The sequence below is a fragment of the Eulemur rufifrons genome, chromosome 11, assembly GCF_041146395.1.
Source record: "Eulemur rufifrons isolate Redbay chromosome 11, OSU_ERuf_1, whole genome shotgun sequence".
Classification (NCBI taxonomy): domain Eukaryota; kingdom Metazoa; phylum Chordata; class Mammalia; order Primates; family Lemuridae; genus Eulemur; species Eulemur rufifrons.
In genome coordinates this window covers 1,928,512-1,948,427 of record NC_090993.1, presented here as the reverse complement: position 1 = coordinate 1,948,427, position 19,916 = coordinate 1,928,512, and the positions used below count along the sequence as shown (strand labels likewise).

Here is a 19,916-nt window from a genome sequence, read left to right as displayed (position 1 = left end):
GCACCTTTAGAAGAACCAAAAATCAGGTGAGTGACCATACTACCTGGTTTTAACAAAAGATCAAAGAAACAAAAGATTGGTTTTTTAAAAAGATAAGCAAAATTGACATACCTTTAGCCAGACTAAGAAAAAAAGAGAGAGGTCCCACATAAATAAAATCATAGATGAAAAAGGACATTACGTCTGATATTGCAGAAATCCAAAGGATCATTAGAGACTAACTACTATGAGCAACTATATGAACTGGAAAACTTAGAAGAAATGGATAAATTCCTAGACACATACAACCTACCAAGATTGAACCAGGAAGAAATCCAAAACCTGAATAAACCAATAGCACGTAATGAGATAGAAGCAGTAATAAAAAGTCTTCCATCAAAGAAAAGCCCAGGACCTGATGGCTTCACTGCTGAATTATATCCAGCAAAGAAGAGCTAATACTAATTCTACTTAAACTATTCCAAAAAATTGAGGAGGAGGGGATACTCCCAAACTCATTCTACACAGCCTACATCACCCTGATACCAAAACCAGACAAAGACACAACAAAAAAAGAAAACTATAGGCCAGTATCTCTGAAGAACAGAGATGCAAAACTCCTCAACAAAATACTGGCAAACTGAATTCAACAGCACATTAAAAAGATTATTCTTCATGATCCAGTGGGATTCATCCCAGAGATGCAAGGATAGTGCAATATATGCAAATCAATCAATGTGATACATCATATTGACAGAAAGAAGGACAAATACTATATGATCATTTCAACTGATGCTGAAAAAGTACCCAATAAAATTCAACATCCCTTCATAATAAAAACTCTAAAAAAACTGGGTATAGAAGGAACTTACCTCAACACAATAAAAGCCATATAGGACAGACCCACATCTAGTATCATACTGAATGGGGGACAACTGACAGCCTTTCCTCTAAGATCTGGAACAAGACAAGGATGCCCACTTTCACCACTGTTATTCAGCATAGTACTGGAAGTTCTAGCCAGAGTAATCAGACAAGAGAAAGAAATAAAGGGCATCCAAATTGGAAAGGAAGAAGTCAAATTATCCTTGTTTGCAGATGATATGCTCTTGTATCTAAAGACTCCACAAAAAACTATTAGAACCGGTAAAGAAATACAGTACAGTTACAGGATACAAAATCAACATACAAAAAGTAGTAGTATTTCTATATGCCAACAGTCAACAGTATGAGAAAGAAACCAAGAAAATAATCCCTTTTAAAATAGCTACAAATAAAATAAAATACCTAGGAATAAACTTAATCAAAGAAGTGAAAGATATCTATAATGAAAACTATAAAACAAATAATAGCACAGTTGCCATAAAAAAATTAATAGGAGCATGACATTTGTGTGAGTTAGGATAACATATTCAATTGAAGTGTTTTTCATTAGCTATTCTTTCCACAGAAGTTTATTTGAATATTGTTAAAGAAAAATTACTTCTGGGACTTTGATGTATTACTCCTAAATCACTACAGATACTTAGGAGGAAAGAGCATACCTTCTGGACTTCATGGTAGCTATTCAAAGCTATAACCCACTGGCACATAGAGCAACAAGCAAGGGAAACCAGAGCAATCTTGTTTGGGTTGAAATCAGGTAAGATTAAAATTTTTTTCAGCTTCACGAAAACCTAGAGAGAATACAGGTATTACATGAGAAAGAAATATTATTGATCTGAAGCTTTTCCCAAGCTACATTAGATTGAAATTTTATGTCATGTAAGAAATAGTCAACTACATTTCAACAATGGAATAGGAGATATATACCTGGCCACAAAAATGGCCCTAGTACTGGGAAGGGGAAAAGTTTCTATTATAAATATTCTTCTGTTTCTGTTGTTGTTATAGTAGCTTTGATATAGTTCAAAAAAGAAACTCCATTTTAAAATAAAAATGAAAACACGCTAACTTTCTCCAGCTTTGGGAGTTTGGTATCTAAAAAGGTCTGATGTCTCGTCGTGCACTTCAGGTGTGACGTGACTAGGAATAGCATCCTCTACCTTCTGTCCCTCAGGTGGCATACCGGCAGGCACAGGCCCTGTGGGAAGGCCTGTCTCGTCAATGATGGCGGCGTGGCCTGCGGCACACTGGGGCTCCGTAGGAAGACAATCTCTAGCTCAGCTGTGCCGCGTGCCTGCAGATCCACCTCACCTACACGGTGCCACTTAGTTTAGATACACAGAATTTCTCATCTACTTTTGGGAACCACAATTGGAAGGAAGTCTTTCTCAGACTGAGACTCCTTTTCCCTTTCCATCCAGGTATTTCCCCTCTTTCCTGGAAGAATAGAATAATTTAGATGGCAGGTGGTCCATTCTCTAACAATTTCTCATTATCATTTAAAATACCGTTAGGCCTTTCATCATTTCTTTAGATGAGGTATTAATCATTTTTTGCTTGAAAGATCTATCTAAACACAGCCACAGGGAATTTATATTTGGTAAGAATTCTTCAGAAAGTAGTCATTGTTGTATTAATTTATTGATAATATGGATATCAACACTAATATTGTGCCAAAAAATTCACCTGGTTCATAGACTACTGTGAAAGTTGTCAGAATCAAAATGGAGTCACTTGTGTTAAAAAAAAAACAAAAAACAAAAAAAAAACAAACAAAAACATGACACACAGAGCCAGGGAAGGACATGAAGGTTCTCATGTATAACAAAAACAATCACAAAAGACTGCAAAACCTGCAAACTGTACGACGGCCATTGCAGCCTTACACAAAAATACTTCCGTGAGGACATCTGCTCCAATCTCAGACTGGCACCTTCTTATTGATCCCTGTAGCCAAGGATAATTAATTCAAAACCATTGAGTACTCCTCTTTATTTTTCCTTTAAAAACCTTTGTCTTCCTTTACCTCCCTGAATATGCACATAGTTTACTACAGTACACATACTCCCATTGCAATTCCCTACTCCTGAATAAGTATCATTTTCTTCAAGAGAGGTTCTGTTTGTTATTTAGGTGGACAGTATCCTATACTTCCCAACAGCACAGATTGTCATTGTAACTAATTAATCATCTGTCTAATTAGATGTTTAATGTGTGTCTTCCCTTACAATGTAAGCGTCACACAGCAAGGCGTGTAAACTACTCTATCATAGTATCTCTTACAAAGAAGATGTTCTTCAAATATTTACTGAATGAATGAATGAGCACTCACCCCCTCAGCCTAGGACGGTGCTGTCTATATGTCTGCAGATCGCCCAGTCTGCCTGCAAGCTCAGCGCTCAGCTCAGCTCCTCTGCAATATTATGGTTTGGATATTCTTCCTGTCCCTATCTGTTGCCAATCTCACATTTTAGGACCATGTTATAGCAGAAACTACTTTCCAGTACCAAAAGCTGTATTAGTTTCCTGTGGCTATTGTAATAAATTGCCACAAGCTGGGTGACCTAAACCAACAGCAGTTTATTCTCTCACAGTTCTGGAGGCTGGAAGTCTGAAATCAAGTCTGAATCGAGGTCGGGCTTGATTCCTACGTTGCTCTCAGAGAGAATCTATTCTTCGCTTCTCCCAGCTTCTGGTGTTCCACCAGTTACCTGGCTTGTGGCTGCATCATGGCATGTGGCCTTTTTCCCACTGCTATCTATAGAGCCTTGGGACAAGCCTTCGTACCCTCTGGCCTACTTTGCCACACTCTTTTCCACAAAACTCACCTGTCTAGCATGGCCTGCCTCACACTGCCCGGGCCCTGGAGTCTGCCGCTTGCCCGGGACTTCGGCCCCGCCCTCTTCCTCTCTGAAGTCTGCAGTCAATCTACATTCTTCTGAATTAAATCTGCTCCAGTAAAACCCTTCACTAGAGTTTCCAGGATACTTTATTTTTTCTTTAAATTTTTTATATGCCTTAATCTCCTTCCGCATGAATTAATATTTGGAAAGTACTCAGAACAATGTCTGGCACCTGCTGTTATATGAACATTTGTTACACTAATAAAAATAAATCTTAGCCACAAACTGTACTCTCACAGTATAATGCAATCACTATTGTCCTCTATTCTTCCTTATTTAAAGAGATTCTGAGACACGACATTTTCTGATTTTGGTGACATGTTGCTTTTTCTTGGCATTTCTAAGAAACTTGTTAAGTTTGGATATGCAGTTTGATCGCTGATCTTTTGACTCTTACCATTGTCTGCCAATTCTAATACAGAATTCTGATTCTAATACTTCTATTTGACTCCATATATTATAAACGAGGGATGGGGATGCATCAATTATGTATTAATTAGAGATCAACTTTTTACCTTATCAGGTATGCTGTCCTTGTCAAGGTTAATCAATTTTTTTAAGAAACCAGTTTCTGAAAGAAGTAACTTTGCTGTTGTCCAGTTAGGTTTCCTTTGCAGAAGAATACACACTGCATTCATGACAGTCAGCACGAGGAAGGGAGGCCGTGTGTACACTCTGTAATAGATGGTAAAAATCTAATTACTTTACAACTAAAATCAAACGCACCCTTATAAGCTATCGTAGAAGACAAAATACACAGATTATAACAAGTGTTTTGATAAGGAAACCTATCTGTCAACATACAGCTATTTCACTATTTGTGTATCTTTTACAAGTTTAGTATCATTAATATATGGGTATCTTTGCTTTAGGAGGATGAAATACATAAAATCAAAATATATATAGAACATCAGAGTTAGAGACTGATACTTTCTGTTACCAAGTTTTCACTGTAGAGTTATGTGGATTTACTGATGCCCACTTGACAGAGACACCGTGTGTGCGTATGTGTGCACGTGTGTGCGCGTGTGAGTGTGCACGCACGCGTGTCGGGGGGCGTGGGGGGCAGTCGAAGTCAGCCTTACTGTGATTTAAGGAGTGCTGCAATGTCCAACTCCCCTCATGTTGAGCCTAAGAATACTGAATTATAGAAATGCCCCCTGTATTTCTGGAGACAAGATTTGATTTCAGAAGTCAAATAAGGCTTTGCCTTAAGGAAAAGATAAATGTGTTAGTTCAAGAGCTGCCTCGTCTCAGGAGGGCGTCTTGCTGGTCAGTAGAAGCTGCATCTCAAGGAGACAGCTGTAAACTGGGCCTTTGGTTCTCACCTGTTTTGAAAGACAAGGCAGGCCTCCCTTAGGACCAAAGGTTGCTGGTGCTGCTGACAGGTGGACCCCCGGAGATGAGAGCTAATCAGATAGATATGCTATTGCCCAAGCCGGGCCCAGATGGAACCATGTGGTTAAAGTAATTAACACAAAGCACAGCCCATGTTGACTTCTGGGATCATCTCTGTCTCCAAGAACACAATCACCAGAGCCAAGATGTCTCTGTTTGTTGCTAAAGTAATAGCCTTATCATAAAACTTAGAAGTTTGCCCCAAGAAGATTTTATAACCCATTGTTCCCCTAGTTAGAGTTAAAGGATCTGTAGTAGCCTTTTAGGAGACTTTGATCCTAAAGCAAACTGCCTGTTAGTATGCAAATCCCGTTGCCCTTGGCAACGGGGAAGCCTGTATGTACCCTATATAATACCTGTGTGGAGTTTCAGTCGGGGAAATATTTGATGCGGGTAAAATATTTCCATCCGGATACCCTCCTTTATCTATTTTCATAAACTTTCACTTTATAAACTATATCTTTGGCTCTGTGTATTATTATTGCCATTACTTTATATTTTTATTTCTGTTTCCTACTATATTTTTCATCCTTTGCGATGACCCCTGCCTGAGAGACCTGATCGGAAGAAAAAAACCTCTTTGCAGGGAGCGTAGCTAACTCCTTGCAAACTGGCGTAGTCAACTTAGAGACCTGATCAGAACAAAGAGAAAAGGACCTCTTTGCGGGGAGCGTAGCTAACTCCCCGCACCCTTAAACACATCTTCTGACTTTTCTTCATCCAGACCTAAAATTCCCACCATAAAGATAATTTATACAGTAGAGTCACGGGAAGGAGGGTAGGTGAGAATCTGTCTCTCAAGTCATCGAGAAGGTGTTCATTTTTGAAACACTGGAGGCTGTCTCTTAGCTGTGTCTTAATCAACTGGCATGCTCCTGGACCATTAGGTAAGAAATAGGCACTTCGGAAAATGGGATCAGAGTAACGTAAGATACAAGTTTCAGTGAGAAACCACGAGAGGGGTGGTGGTTGCCACGCAACAGTGTTTGGGACTTGGAACAAGGGTGGGGGTCCGCCCAGGGTAATGAGTCTCCCCAAATGAAAACTGCACAGACTTCCTAAAAGAAGAAAGGCAGCAAAGCCAACTTTACATGTATGGCATTCCCTACAGGGCTACCAAGAAGGTCCCCTGCCTTAAATTTAGATAGTGTTCAGGAGTAACTAATTCATCAACACCTTATTTTGAACTAATTTTTCAGATTTCTTTTCTGAGATTATCAGTTTGGCCTTGCTGAGATAGTAAGAAAGGTAACAGAAGAACTGGGAAAAGAGAGACGAGGCCCCTAAAAGAGAAGCAAGAGCTCCAACAACAAACGTCTCCTCAATTTTACCCAGGTTTGATTCTATTTAAAACAAATATGCTGTGATATGGCTAAATTAAGATGCAATTACCTATGACATTTAATTTAAATTAAGGGAAAGTAGGATTAAAATGACTGTAGTTCAGCATATGTGCCACTTTCCAGGAACAAATATTTGATTCAAAGTGAGACCTGTTGATACTAGAAATCCGCTTTAAATTCCTCTACTGACAGAAGTCGTCTACCTTGGATCCTTCCTCATTTACTCTGATCTGCATTTTCTACTATCTTCTCTCTTCTTCTCGTGGCTAATGTTGCAAAATGGCAAAAGATTAAACTGTCATGGGGCAGTTGTTTGTGTTTTGATTATGGAAGCTAGGAAAGAGAACGCATGTGCCAGGTGTCTCTGCTTCTATCACCTTAGCAACAGAGATGATATTATAAAGCATCCTCACTTATGTGGCATTTTAAGTGGGCCAAATGAAATGCACATTTGCAATAATCACAAGCAGGAATCTTTAAAAACACACACACACAAACAAGGTATGTGAAAGGAATTCAAGAACAAAGCTGGTTTTCTTTAGCTTTTGTAGTACTAGGGCAAGGGAAAGGGCCTGTTTGGTCAGAGGAAACCTCTCAGCAAGAAAGTAACCTTTATTGAGCAGTTACCTCATGCTAGTCTCTGTTCTAAGCATTTCACATGTATTAACTCATGCAATCCTCTCCACGTCTGTTATCCCTGTTGCACAGAAGGGGAGCTCAGGCACAGAGAGGTTATTATACAGCTGGAAGGTGGCAGTGCCAGGATTCCAACCTAGGAAGCCCATGTGCTGAGTCACTACGACGCACTGCTGATCGGAAGTTAGGCTAAGGGGGATTTGAGCCGACCTTTCTCAGAAATATCTTCCAGAGAAAAAGCTAAGAGGATAGAACCTTCTGGAATAAAGCCATGAGGTACCTGGGAGGCAGGGAGAGCTATGTTGGGGAAGGACTGGCCCCCGTTACCTCTCTGATGTCATCTCCTGACACACCCTCTTGCTCACTGACTTTTAGCCATCTTGGTCTTCTGCAGTTCCTGAAACCCAGCAAAGCACGTTTCTGCCTTAAGACATCTGTGCTTTCCATTTCCTCTGCTTAGAACACTCTTCCTCTAGATACCTGCCCAGTTTACTTCCAGACTTCATTCAGTGCTCTGCTCCAATGTTACCTCGTCAGAAAGGTCTTCCCCAACCATTACCTGCCGTAACCTTAGTGTCTGGAATGGGCCTGGCACGTGGCGTGCACTCAATGTATTTGCTGAGTGGATAAATGGGTGCATAAGATTAAATGCATATGAATACGGTAAAAAAGGAAAAGGAAGTAAAAAATTCACCTTCTCTTCCTTGTCTCCATGCATTTGTTTTTTCAACTTTAAGTGGTTAAATTCAACACTGTAATGTGTGCTGCTCTTTACCATAAAAATAGATTAAAACTAATTCTGCTATTTTCTATTCTCATTCCAAAAGTTAATAACGGTTTATAAATAAATGTTTTATAAATATCAAGGTAGACTTGCTCCATATTTCTACATCTTTTATTGAAATACCACTTTCTATAAATAATGGAAAACTCAACACATCGTAGGCAGATTCCCATTGTTTGTTGAGCTGGAGAGCTCAAACTAAAAATTCTCTCACCCAAACATTCAAATTAGAACCAACAGGGCCATATCTCTGTACCCCAAAGTATTTCATTTCCTTTTTTTAATTATTAGAAACAATATATTGAGAAAAGTTTATATGTTTCAATTACATGTAAAAATGATCGCCACCTGATACAGACATTTGGTAACAGAAAACATTAGAAGATCATTAACAAAAAAAATGCCAAATAAAAATCATTTTAAAACTTGAAAAGATAATGCTATAAAATATTTAGTATTTCAAAGATAGCATTCTTAAAATACATTTAAAAACATAGATAGCACTAATTGTTCTATCCTGGTTTTTGTTTTGTGTCAAATATTCCAGAAATAGAAAAATGTCATGTATTAACATTGGTCAAATTCTCAAGAGTGCACGGAAAAACATCTTCAAGTTAGGCATTGGATACATGTTGATTTGTACAAACTCATTTCCTTTTTCTTTTTTCTTTCTCTCTCTCTCTCTCTCTCTTTCCCTCCCTCCCTTCCTTCCATTCTTCTTTCTTTTTTTATATTTCAGAGTATTACGGGGGCACAAGCGTTTTGGTTACATGAACGGCTTCCTGTACTTTCTTAGGTATTTCCCTTTAGTCTCCCCCCTCGTCGTCGAGTCTAGGAAAAGGCACAGCCAGGGGAAGCCCGTCCCATAGCGACACCGTGTGGCGGTGGCCGGCATTGCAGCCTCAGGGAGGTGCTGGCCGCGTCCCCACAGATCCCAAATGCTCCATAGCTAATCTGGCATGAGCAGCATCGGTGTAAACATTTTTGAAACTACAGGCCAGGTAATAACTGTATTTTATTAATTCTAAGATGCACATTTTTAAATCTCAAGAGATTGGGATTCAGTTTATAACAAATGGCACACATCATAGTTTAACAGGCAGCATTTTTCTTTTAAGGGTATAAAAAATACTGGTGTGCCTTACACTTGATGGCATCATGAAACTGACAAGATATAGTGTCTACCACATATAGGGAATATTTATAAAGTAACCAAGACAGTAAAAACTACCTAAACTAAAAATAGAAATAGAGGCTTACTAACTTTTACCGTATATTTATGTTTTACTCTGAGCTTTTCCAACTCAAATCAGGCAAGTCACTGACCTTAATTCAGCGACGTCCGCTTTATCCAGGGCGTTGAGAGCCACCACTGCCTTGTCTAAGGCTGGCAGAACTCCTTTTAGTTCACTGGCAGTTTTCTGCAATACAAATATAAGCCCTCAAATATAAATGAATGAATACAGTTGCATAGCTAAAATTTTTATATGTTGAACTTGGAAAATATACTTTGACATTTTTACCATACCCATAAGTTATGTGTCTTGCATGACTTGGGTTTGTGCACACATGCTTATACGGTTGGGAACGTGTTCTACAGTCCTAAATGTAGTGTATTTATTCAGTATCTGATGAAAAGGTATCTGTGGGAAGCAAAGACGCTGAGGAGCTTCTGCCTTTTCTCTTAGACTCGGTGTCTAAGTATTACAACAAATGCCCTTGTGAGGAATGGTCCAGTTAAAGGTAGAATTACTGTGAAGCTAATGAAGCTTAAGCTTCAGCCTCTCACTTGTATAGACCCCTTCCAAGGTTCTGGAAGGAGTTCTGCCAATATGTTGGCAGGATATATATACAATTTTATTATGATATATATATATATATATATATATGTATATATGTATGTATATTAAGAGACTGGTCTTGCTATGCTGCCCGGGCTGCAGTGCTGGAGTGCAGTGGCTATTCATGGGATCCATCAATGCACACTACAGCCTCAAACTCCTGGGCTCTGGTGATCCTGCCGCCTCAGCCTCCCACGTAGGTGGCAGCACAGGCGCACGCCACTGTGCCCTGCTCACATGTTTTTGTTAAACTTGCAAAAGAAAGACATTTTAACTGCAATCAGTTGGGACTCTCTTTATACTTTGCCTCACTCTTTGTCAGGTTTTCTATCAAGTCCGCAGGGACTGAAGTGGTGGTGGACATTTTTAGGATCCAGCTAAGGGGTTGAGTTGGGAATTATATTTACGTTGCTCACAGTCACTTCCCTGCATAATGAAGTTACTGTAAGCCCTCTAAAATAGGAATGACTTCCAGAAATACTTGCACGGTCCCCTGTTCCAACTTTCCTGGTGTTGTGACATTAAGGCAGATGTCATATTGTAATATAAACTTATCCTATAGTGCCTGGCACAAGAAGTATGTGGATAGTGGAGGAGAAACAAGGTTTGCAATGTATGGATCCAGAAGCTGGTCTGTGGAAAATCTTTCCAGGTATCAGATGTATAAAATTGCAAGTGGAGGGTTAGATTTTCTTTGACATCTACTCAAATTGGAAGCTCACTCCTTCATGAGCACACTCGATAAGCAGAATATACTATTCTAAATCTACCATACATTTTTCTTCTTTTTTAGTGGGAGTTGTGTAAAATCAAATTCATCACTTTCATATCTGATTGTACACTAGTAATTTTGTATTCCTTTAAAAAATATGGCCTCAAAATTGTATAAGCTTTGGGCCCTAATGAACCTGGCTTTGTCTCTGAAGCTAGAGGGGAAAAAAAGATTACCCTTTGTGGTATGGTAACCGCCCTTATGCATTTCTCTACATCTATTTTCATTTGGCCTGACATATTAAAAATAGAAATTGAGCTGTACTCTAACATATTGATCAACAGTGGCACCTTCAGGTGGTTGACACAGCAGAGGTTATGGGTAACTCAGAGTGAGACTCAGGAGGCGTCTCAATGGAAGTAGGGAAGGTCCCCATCTGGGAAGGGCCGGCAGTGGTGCCTTTCCTGTTTCCTTTACGCTCAGGACATCAGGAGGCCTTGCAGTTTACCTGTGTCCAAGTAAGGGGATTTGCCTAATCTGTTATCTAACTTGAAATAAGTTAGCTGTTCAAACATGGGCAGGTAGCTGAAAAAGGTTTCTGAAAGAAACACTGGCTTGAAAGCAATGCTAATAACGGAAGCACAAGTGAACAAGAAAAAGGCAGGCTGACACTTCTTTTATTCTTGACATCAACTTTTCTTCAACCATGTTATAAAGCAAAAAAAAAAAAAAAAAAAAGATGAGCTAATCTAATCTAACAAGAAGCCAGCCAAAAAAATTTGAAACCACCAAGACTATCTGAAATATGTATTCACATTTCCTATTATTCATAACAAACCTTGTCCTAGGTATTTATTGGGCTTTGGGATATTAGCCAATGATAGCAGCTCATATATTTAATTTATAAATAAATAATTACACAATACTGGGGTACAGGAGCATATATATATTATTTTTTTTAAATGATGGACTTGCTTTATTGAAAATGTTTGTACATGGAAGACATAAGACTCCACTCTCCGCCTCCTCTGAGCTGGAGTGGTCACTGATCTGCCCAGAGTTGAGCATCTGGTAATTTGCTGAACCACATGGCTCCGGCTTGGATTCTGACTAGAGGGTATGGAGGGGACTAGTTTAAAAGGAGAGGGTTAGTCAACAATAGAAGTGATACACACCAAACAGCTTGTCCCCAGAGCTGCCTCATTTCTTGCAGATGTTCCTCTTGGAGCTAAATGTATTTCTGATACAGCCTCAATGAGTTTCTGTCCATTGTAACCAGAAAGCCTGTTAGGATTTTAGGTTTCTCAAGGACAGGGATCGTGTATGTTTGTACTTCCTACTTTCACTTATTAGTGTCCTGTGTGTAGTAGGGACTCAATAAATATTTGTTGGGATAAAAATAAAAAGTATCACTACTGCTCTTAAACAAGTAAGAGGTTAGGGAATAATTTTGCAAATTTCCAAATGATGTTTATTGACTATATTTTAATTTTACCTGAGCATAATCTTCCACAATTCTCACTTCTTCTTCCATAATTTCTTCATCCTGTTTAACAAGCATCTGAACTTTCTCAACTACTTGTGAATCTTGCTGTAGTTTTTCCATTAGGGTTTCTATTTCCTAATGAACCAAACAATTCTTCTTAGAATGAATTTTAAGAGACATGATCTCTTTTTTAAAAGAGCAATTCAAGTAGCTCATTTCATTAGTATAAAACTTATCAAAATCAGCCTGAAATATACTTAATAGACTCCGTTAGATGACTAAAATATGTACCATTTCATACAACATACATAAAGAATGATGACTGAGATTTTTAGAATATGTGAAAGACTGCAGGGTACCACAGATTTAACTGTCTAACTAGGGAATCTTTTTATAGAAGCCTCTACAGTTAGCTATACACCTATTATCACATTTAATTATTAAAAGGTAATAATGTTACTATTCTGCTGTTACTGTTATTATTTTTCTCATTTTATAGATAAGAAAATTGAGACTAAAAGAGGTGAAGTAATTTCTTCAAGGTTGTACAGCTTCATGGTAACAAAGCTGGAATTCTAGCTTACCTTTGTCAGGTATCAGAGCAGTTGCTTTCAAACACTGTTCTAGATTAGACTATAAAATCTTTAAAAGAGATTTCAAATAAAATATACCTTTGTTTTTTGTTCTATTTGAGGTGCAAGAATCAAAAGCTCCTCCTGCATATCTGTAACCAGCGTGGTTGCTTCCAGGATCTTGGATAGACCCATGCAGAAACGATCCCTGAAGGAAAAAAAAGTGTTAAGAGGATTTAAGATATAACAAAATATTAGCAAACATAACTTGATAATATACAACAAGAATTATACTGAATTATGGCCAAATGGGGTTTATTCCAGGAATGTAAGACTGGTTCAATATTTGAAGGTCAATCAATGTCATTCACTGTTTCAACAGGCTGAAGAAGAAAACTCACTTCTGTATCAATATCAATTCATATAGAAAAAGCATTTGATAAAATTCATGACAACACTCTTTTGAAGCTAGGAATAGAGGGAAATTTCCTCAACTTGATGAAGAACAGGTGCCATTAAAAATGAAATGGACTCTCAAAGGAAAAACATAGAAAGACAACTGGGCCTCTGAGGCTCAGCCCCCACTGGAGCACACACTTAAAGACAGGCAATTTGGGCTTTAAATGTAGTAATTCCTCAAAGGGTAGCTCCCATTTAAACAGAATATTTGATTATAAATTTTGGGGTGGAGAAGAAGCCAAAACTGGCTGTAAGAGACCCGAACCACACAATTAACCATTCCTACTTTTTCTCCCCACGTCTACCCCTGGGAAACTGGTCTACTGAAATCTGTGAGTAGCAAAACAGCAGTGGGCAATGGGGGACTATAACCTGGGGCTTATTTATTTTTTTTTTTTTTTGCTACCTAGTTATACTTGCTGGATTTGGGAAGTTATAGATATTGATGATAATGATCTTTAAGTGACAACCCTTAAGAGTGTCCTGGTGTGGCCCACATGTCAGCGGGTGGGAGATGGTCTAGGATAGTACAAAGCATGTGAGGAAGAAACTGCTGAGCCACCTAGGGATGTGTCCGGGGACATGGCGTAGGTAAGACACAAGGAAGACAGGAAAAAGGGTGAAGTGACTGTGACAGGGACTGGTCGTAGCGATTACATGGCTGTGAAGGGAGAGCAATAGGCCTGGGTGGCAGGGAGGGGACACCTTGGCTCCCAGAAGGTTAGGAGTAAACAGGAGGGTCCATTCATCTGGCTTGACTCTCGTCTGTAGAGCATCTGGCCAATTCACTGAGACTGCTGACGTCGTCCTTCATTTAACGGCTGACCAACAAAAACCTGAACCTAAGGACTCTCAGCAACCTCCGAGGAGCTGCTGACCCCAGGAGGGAACAGCCTGCCTCTACTCGAAACAACAGAACAAGATTAACTTCTGGAACACAGATACGATTCCCTTTAGCTGCATCCTATCCAAGACTGTCTTAACTGCACCAGATCTAACTGATGTTGACTCTGTCATGTTCCACCTACCCTTGTTAACGACTTAACAGTAAAATGAGACCCTAACTCCACATTAGCAAAATGTTGCTACTGAGGTTGCTGCTACTTCCTATGTAAACATCAGGCCTGTACTTGCCTGCCCCACACAGAATAAACTCTCCAGCATGCGTGGTTGTGAAAAATTACATTGCCCCGACTTCCTGCTGGCCAGCTGAGGCAGAGTATGCACGATTGACAATACCTCTTGTTGTGCCTGGATTAATAACATTCTTAACTGGGTTGGCTCCAGAAAGGGAGCGGGTCTGGGGTCTATCCTCCAAGTGGGCGTCAGAGTCATGGTCAATCTCATCCAATGTTTGCTAAGACAAATGGAATGGATGTGGTCCACCCCCCTGTCAGTGCAGTTAATTAGGGTATCTGATGCAGTGGCCTGATTTTTAAAAAGAATTCTCAGTTGGCTACATGACAGGTCTGGGGGATGGACCTGCAGAGAAAAGGTTCCACAGTGGTGCCTTGGCAGCCTTTCGTGTGTCCACATGGGTTACATAGGCAAGCCCTAAGTGCAACTAAGTGTTGGCAGAACACCCTCGATCCTCCCAGAACCCAAGAACTTGTGAGCAGATGCTACAAGGTCATTGCCCACATTTCCCCATCTTCCTGGGAGGGTGTAACGAGACAGTTTCTCAATGTTTGCTGAGTTCTGATGAGGTAGGAGGCTTTCTGCCTCCAATTTCCTCCGCCGCCTCCTCAGGTACAGCTGCTGGCTGTTGAACGGCTTTGCTGCCGCGTGGCATGGGCTCCACAGCAACAGAGTGCTCCGCTATCTGTGCTGCAGTCGTCTGTCGTCCCGTGGGACAAGGGATATGGACAGTGGCACCGTCAGCTGCTCTTGCTTTCACGGTCTAGGTAAGTAACGAGCTGTCTGAACTGAACAAGGGCTCACTGTTCATACCCTGGCTGAATCCGTCAGCTTTGCCTTGACAGGGGCGGCCTTTGAATGCTCGCAGGGGAAATGCCAACTTTATCTCTTTTAACATCCTTTGCAGCTTCTGTCTTTTTCCTCTACCAAAAAGGCAGATTTAGGCTCAACATGTCGCATTTGTGTCTCTTTTTACAAATAAAGGCACTAATATAAAATACATGTTTCTGATTTGGGCTCAACGTCTTACCTCCTCACTTGCATCTCCTCCTCTCGTGACCTCAAAATGTGTGCAAATGTTTCCAGGAATTGCAAGTAGCTACTGGGAGTGATGTAATAATGCCGTCTAGTTTCTTGAAAGTATTTTGGGCTCAAGTCTTTTATACTTTTGTGGATTTGGACACATGTTGGGGCAAGTTTTTCTTTTAAGTTCTGAAGGATAATAATTATTAAGAATTAAGAGAAAGCAATCTAAACATACATAAAAGAGAAAGTTGAACACTGTGAATAAATTGAAATATTTTATCATTTCTGAGATGTGGAGATGCAGAGGAAGGTCCTGCATGAATAGGACCAGGAAAACAGCCGTCTTACTGGTTGGGATGGTGGTTGGGGGGAAGAGGCACCGATACAGCTGGTGACCAGTGGCAAGCCAGACTCACCCTCCGGGCTTTGCCTTCATTTCTGCTATGGCTGTCCAAGGATTTAGGGCACAAGCATCAATGGCCAAGGGTTATGTGCCTTCCTTATCCTGTATCTTTTTTTCTTAAAATGGTTATTAATAGCCAGATACTCAAGGAAGTTTCTTTGAGTAAAATAAAGCTACAAAAATGTAAGGGTCCAGAGGATATACAGGTGGGTAAAATCAGAGTAGAAAGAGTACTGTCTTTGCCTGGCTGAGAGAGCATTCTGGTTTAGACATAAGCTGGTTCTGGCTACCCATCTCCAGTCCCCCAAGCCTAGCCAATCACTGGGCACTTTTAACAAAGCTGCGTTTTCTTTTTGGTTTTACGCTGTCTTTACCTCTCTTGGCCTTTGCTTTTCTGGAACACTTGGACAAGAAAGGATGCAAGCACTTTTCTAGGTCCCACATTGGGTTTCAGGCCTCTGTACATTGACCACTCCTTTGGTAAACAGTTCTTACCCCTTCTCTGTCCGCTGAGGCCTATGGGACCTGCAGTGTCGTCACTCTAGAATAGATTCTCACTGACCTGGGGCTCGAATTCTGAGCTAATTCTGTGGTTGTGGCTTGTGCCCTCATTTCTCTGCAGTGTTGCTGTCCTAGCCAAGCCAGAGCAACTTACCAACACACAGAAGGTTGCAGCAACCTGACCACAGAATTCAGTTTGCAAAATGGAGGTTGTTTTCCTTCATGGAAACCTGCTGTTCACTATGGGGGCAGAGTAGTGAGGAGGCCCAGGCAGTGCGGAATCTTGGCATCTTTGAAATCGGGTCAATCAGGTAGCAAAACAGATGGGGAATTGATAAGGAGTCAAGACAAACACTTGACACACTTTATAATTTGGCTGAGAGCTGTCTGTTTTTGCCCATTTAGTTAGTGTTCACTGCTGGTCTGAGGCATAGTACTGTCAGATGCTGTTAATAAACTGAAACCTTCATTTGCATTAGGTATTTACCTTTCTGTTCTCGAAATTCACCTTTTCTCTTAAGAACGAGTTGGCTACGATAAGGAGGGCTTCTTCTGGCCACGTCTTATACCAATCGATTGTGCAGGAGCTAATCATAGATGGATATACTCTGCAAATGTGGCGGAAGTCAGGTCCTTCGGGACTCATGATCATAAAAATATGAAGATTTTTGTATATTCTCTGAAAGAACAAGTTGTTAAAATGTAATCTACTGCTTTGAAAAATATATTAAAAATTCCATTGAAAACTTATTAATGGGTAGACTACAGGCTGATCGATTGTACATTGATTGCCTACCACCAGCAGAGCCCTTCTGAGGCAAGTAGCCACGGCTGCTCCACGTGACCCCGCCTTTTGGCTTCAGGTGGATGGAGCAGGCGGGGGAGGCACTGGATCCAGAACACCCCTTATATAAATCAACTCTTACGAGGGGGTCTGGTGCTAGAGTTCTGTTCAGTAGGGGACCTTATATCAGATGGTGCTGGGTCAGACCATTTAAGTCTTTTCTCTGGGGAAATGTGCATTTAAGACCACAGGAACTCAAAGTGAGAAAATGGTCAGAAGAATTAGAGCTGAAGGAAACAGGCTGGCATCATAGGTAGCACCAGAGGAGGTCGTAATAAACTCCTGCAGCTAAAGGATTATAGTTAAGCAACACCAGACACTACACAATCTGACAGGCCCTGGGCTAAGTGCTGGTTACTTTGAAATTTGCTCTTTGCTTTTACCTATCCCTAAAATTCCTACCCAGAGATATCAAATGTTAACAGCTTAAAGTGTGCCTTTATTATTTATCAATATTGTAAGACATGTTAAATCATTTTTGGAAATATCATATAATATATATAAATAATGAAATAAATAATTATAATTTATGTCTAACTGGGATTCTTTTTTTTTTTTTTTATTTCTAGAGTATTCTATTCTACATATTCCAAACTGGAATTTCTTTGTTCTTCCTTATCACTCATAGTCTAGTGAATAAATCAAATCTGTTAACAAGACATTGGAGTATCACAAGTTATTAGGATAAATGCTACCCTTCTTTCTACCATGGCATTTTAAAATGTAACTCAATCCAAGCATCAATTCATATCACTTTGTTCTTTATCAACTATGGATTCATTTTTGGGTTTTTTTTAACATCATCTTCTTGTGACAGATTACTAAATATCTGTTGAAGAATGGTAGGTGGCCAGGTTCAATTTTTAGATGACCCTATGAGAGACAAAAACTGGCACCAGAGATAAGTTGACCTGTGGTCTGTCCCCAGTGAACATTTAGGTTTGTGTAATCGTGGCTGTGCATTCGCTAAGCCACTGGTCAGTCATCACACCTCGAAGACACAGAAAGCCTAGATCATGGTCTAGTAAGTCTGTATCTCTCTCATCAAACCAGTTCTTTCACAGCCGCCCTGCTGCTGAGTTCATTCTGAACAGCACCTGTGCTATCTGGCCAGTATCTTTCTGTATCCATCACCTCCGGGTCAATTGTACGGCTATTCAAAGGGATGAAAGACTTCCTGTTTCTTACCTTTCTGGTCTTGTTACCAACATAGCTGAAACAAAAAACCTCATTAGCTGGGGAGGAATCTCAGTGTGAGAAATAATCTTGGGATCTTATTTTTCATTTGCTTGCCTCCAGCTCTTACTTTTTTAAACCACTGATAGCCAGTCAGGCTCAGATCCTTGTTAATCTTTGATCTACCTAAGGGTTTGGTGTGTCTGTGGGTAAGGATGGTGGTCATTATTTTAGCTTGAAAACTCATTTAAAGAACTAAAGAAATTATATCCAACTTGAAAATCATGTAGAATTGTAAACACAGTCTACTTTTAATTTAACATGATAGTTTGATAAAGTCGAGCCACAAGAAAGTACCTTTTGAAAGAATAAAAGTACAGATTGCCTGTCTTCCATATGACCAGGAAGAGATCTGATCTTCATTGCAATGGAGTCCAGCTCCTCATTTTCAAACAAGTCAGGTATTCTTCCCGAACTGATCATGCACTTCAAATCTTCCATTAGTGAGTCCTTCAGTAAAACATATATGTAAATCAGGAATAAGTAAATCATTCATATATTCTACTCAAATTTACCAAATGGAGAAAGCAATAATGATTAAGAAGAACTGAGGCTAAATTTTTTTTAAAGCTAACCTAACTCAGACCCACCAGAAATCATTTTTTCTGAGTCAAAATAAGCTTCATTCACCCATCCATTCATTAAAAAATTAGAGAAACATACACTTGGTACTGACAGTATGCCAAAAACCTCAGTAGGCACTGGGGCAAGAGGTAGGGAGGGGTGGGTACAATAATGAACTGCTTCAGGCAGTTCATAGAAGCCCTCAATGTATCGATATTTGTGTTTGAATAGTAGATGAACCAGAAATAATGTGGCTGAAGGATTATTTTAAATTTAACCAAGTTCATCTCTATATAGGGTCCCAAATCTAATGAAAAAGTAACAGAGGAGAAAAAGCAGTGAAAGAAACTCTACCAGAAGTTATTATAAAAGTGATCTTCACAGCAAAGGAAACAGTCAGCAGAGAGAAAAGACAGCCTGCAGAACTGGAGAAAATAGTTGCAAACTACTCATCTGACAGGGGATTAATATCCAGAATATTCAAGGAACTTCAACATCTTAGTAGCCAAAAAACCCAAACAATGCAATTGAAAAATGGGCAAATGATTTGAACAGACATTCCTCAAAAGAAGACATACGAATGGCCACCAACCATATGAAAAAATGTTCAACATCACTAATCATCAGGGAAATGCAAACCAAAAACATATGAGGTGTCATCTCACCCCAGTTAGGATGGCTTTTTTTAAAAGACAAAATAGCAAATGCTGGTAAGGATGTGGAGAAAAGAGAACTCTTACACACTATTGGTAGAAATGTAAACTAGTACAGCCACTATGGAGAACAGCACGCAGGCTCCTCAAGAAACTACTAATAGAATGACCAAATGATCCAGCAATCCCACCACTGGAAATTTATCCAAAGGAAAGGAAATCAGCATATCAAAGAGATATCTGCACCCCCATGTATGGCAGCACTATTCACAGTAGCCAAGATATGCAATCAACCTGGGTATCTAAGAACACATGAATGGATAAAGAAAATGTGGTATATATACACCATGGAATACTATTCAGCCATAAAAAGAATGAAATCCTGTCACTCATCAGCAACATGGATGGAACTGAATGGCATTATGGTGAGTGAAACAAGCCAGGAACAGAAAGCTAAACACCACATGTTCTCACTCATATGTGGAAGCCAGAAAAACGCTGATCTCCGTCAGTAAAAAGTAGAGCAGAGGATACTAGAGGCTGGCAAGGGTAAG

The 19,916-nt window shown here is 39.8% G+C and overlaps 1 protein-coding gene across 1 annotated transcript in view; it reads right to left on the bottom strand.

Annotated features, from left to right (window-relative positions):
- Nucleotides 1-19,916, bottom strand: part of DNAH14 (dynein axonemal heavy chain 14) — a 190,996-nt gene that overhangs the window by 47,855 nt on the left and 123,225 nt on the right. The window contains exons 55-62 of the mRNA XM_069484603.1: nt 18,443-18,595; nt 16,553-16,744; nt 15,166-15,347; nt 12,639-12,747; nt 11,977-12,102; nt 9,255-9,349; nt 4,283-4,442; nt 1,524-1,655 (exon numbers count right to left, since the gene is read on the bottom strand). Of these exons, the coding sequence (XP_069340704.1) occupies nt 1,524-1,655; nt 4,283-4,442; nt 9,255-9,349; nt 11,977-12,102; nt 12,639-12,747; nt 15,166-15,347; nt 16,553-16,744; nt 18,443-18,595 (1,149 nt within the window). The remainder of the gene's footprint in view (nt 1-1,523; nt 1,656-4,282; nt 4,443-9,254; nt 9,350-11,976; nt 12,103-12,638; nt 12,748-15,165; nt 15,348-16,552; nt 16,745-18,442; nt 18,596-19,916) is intronic.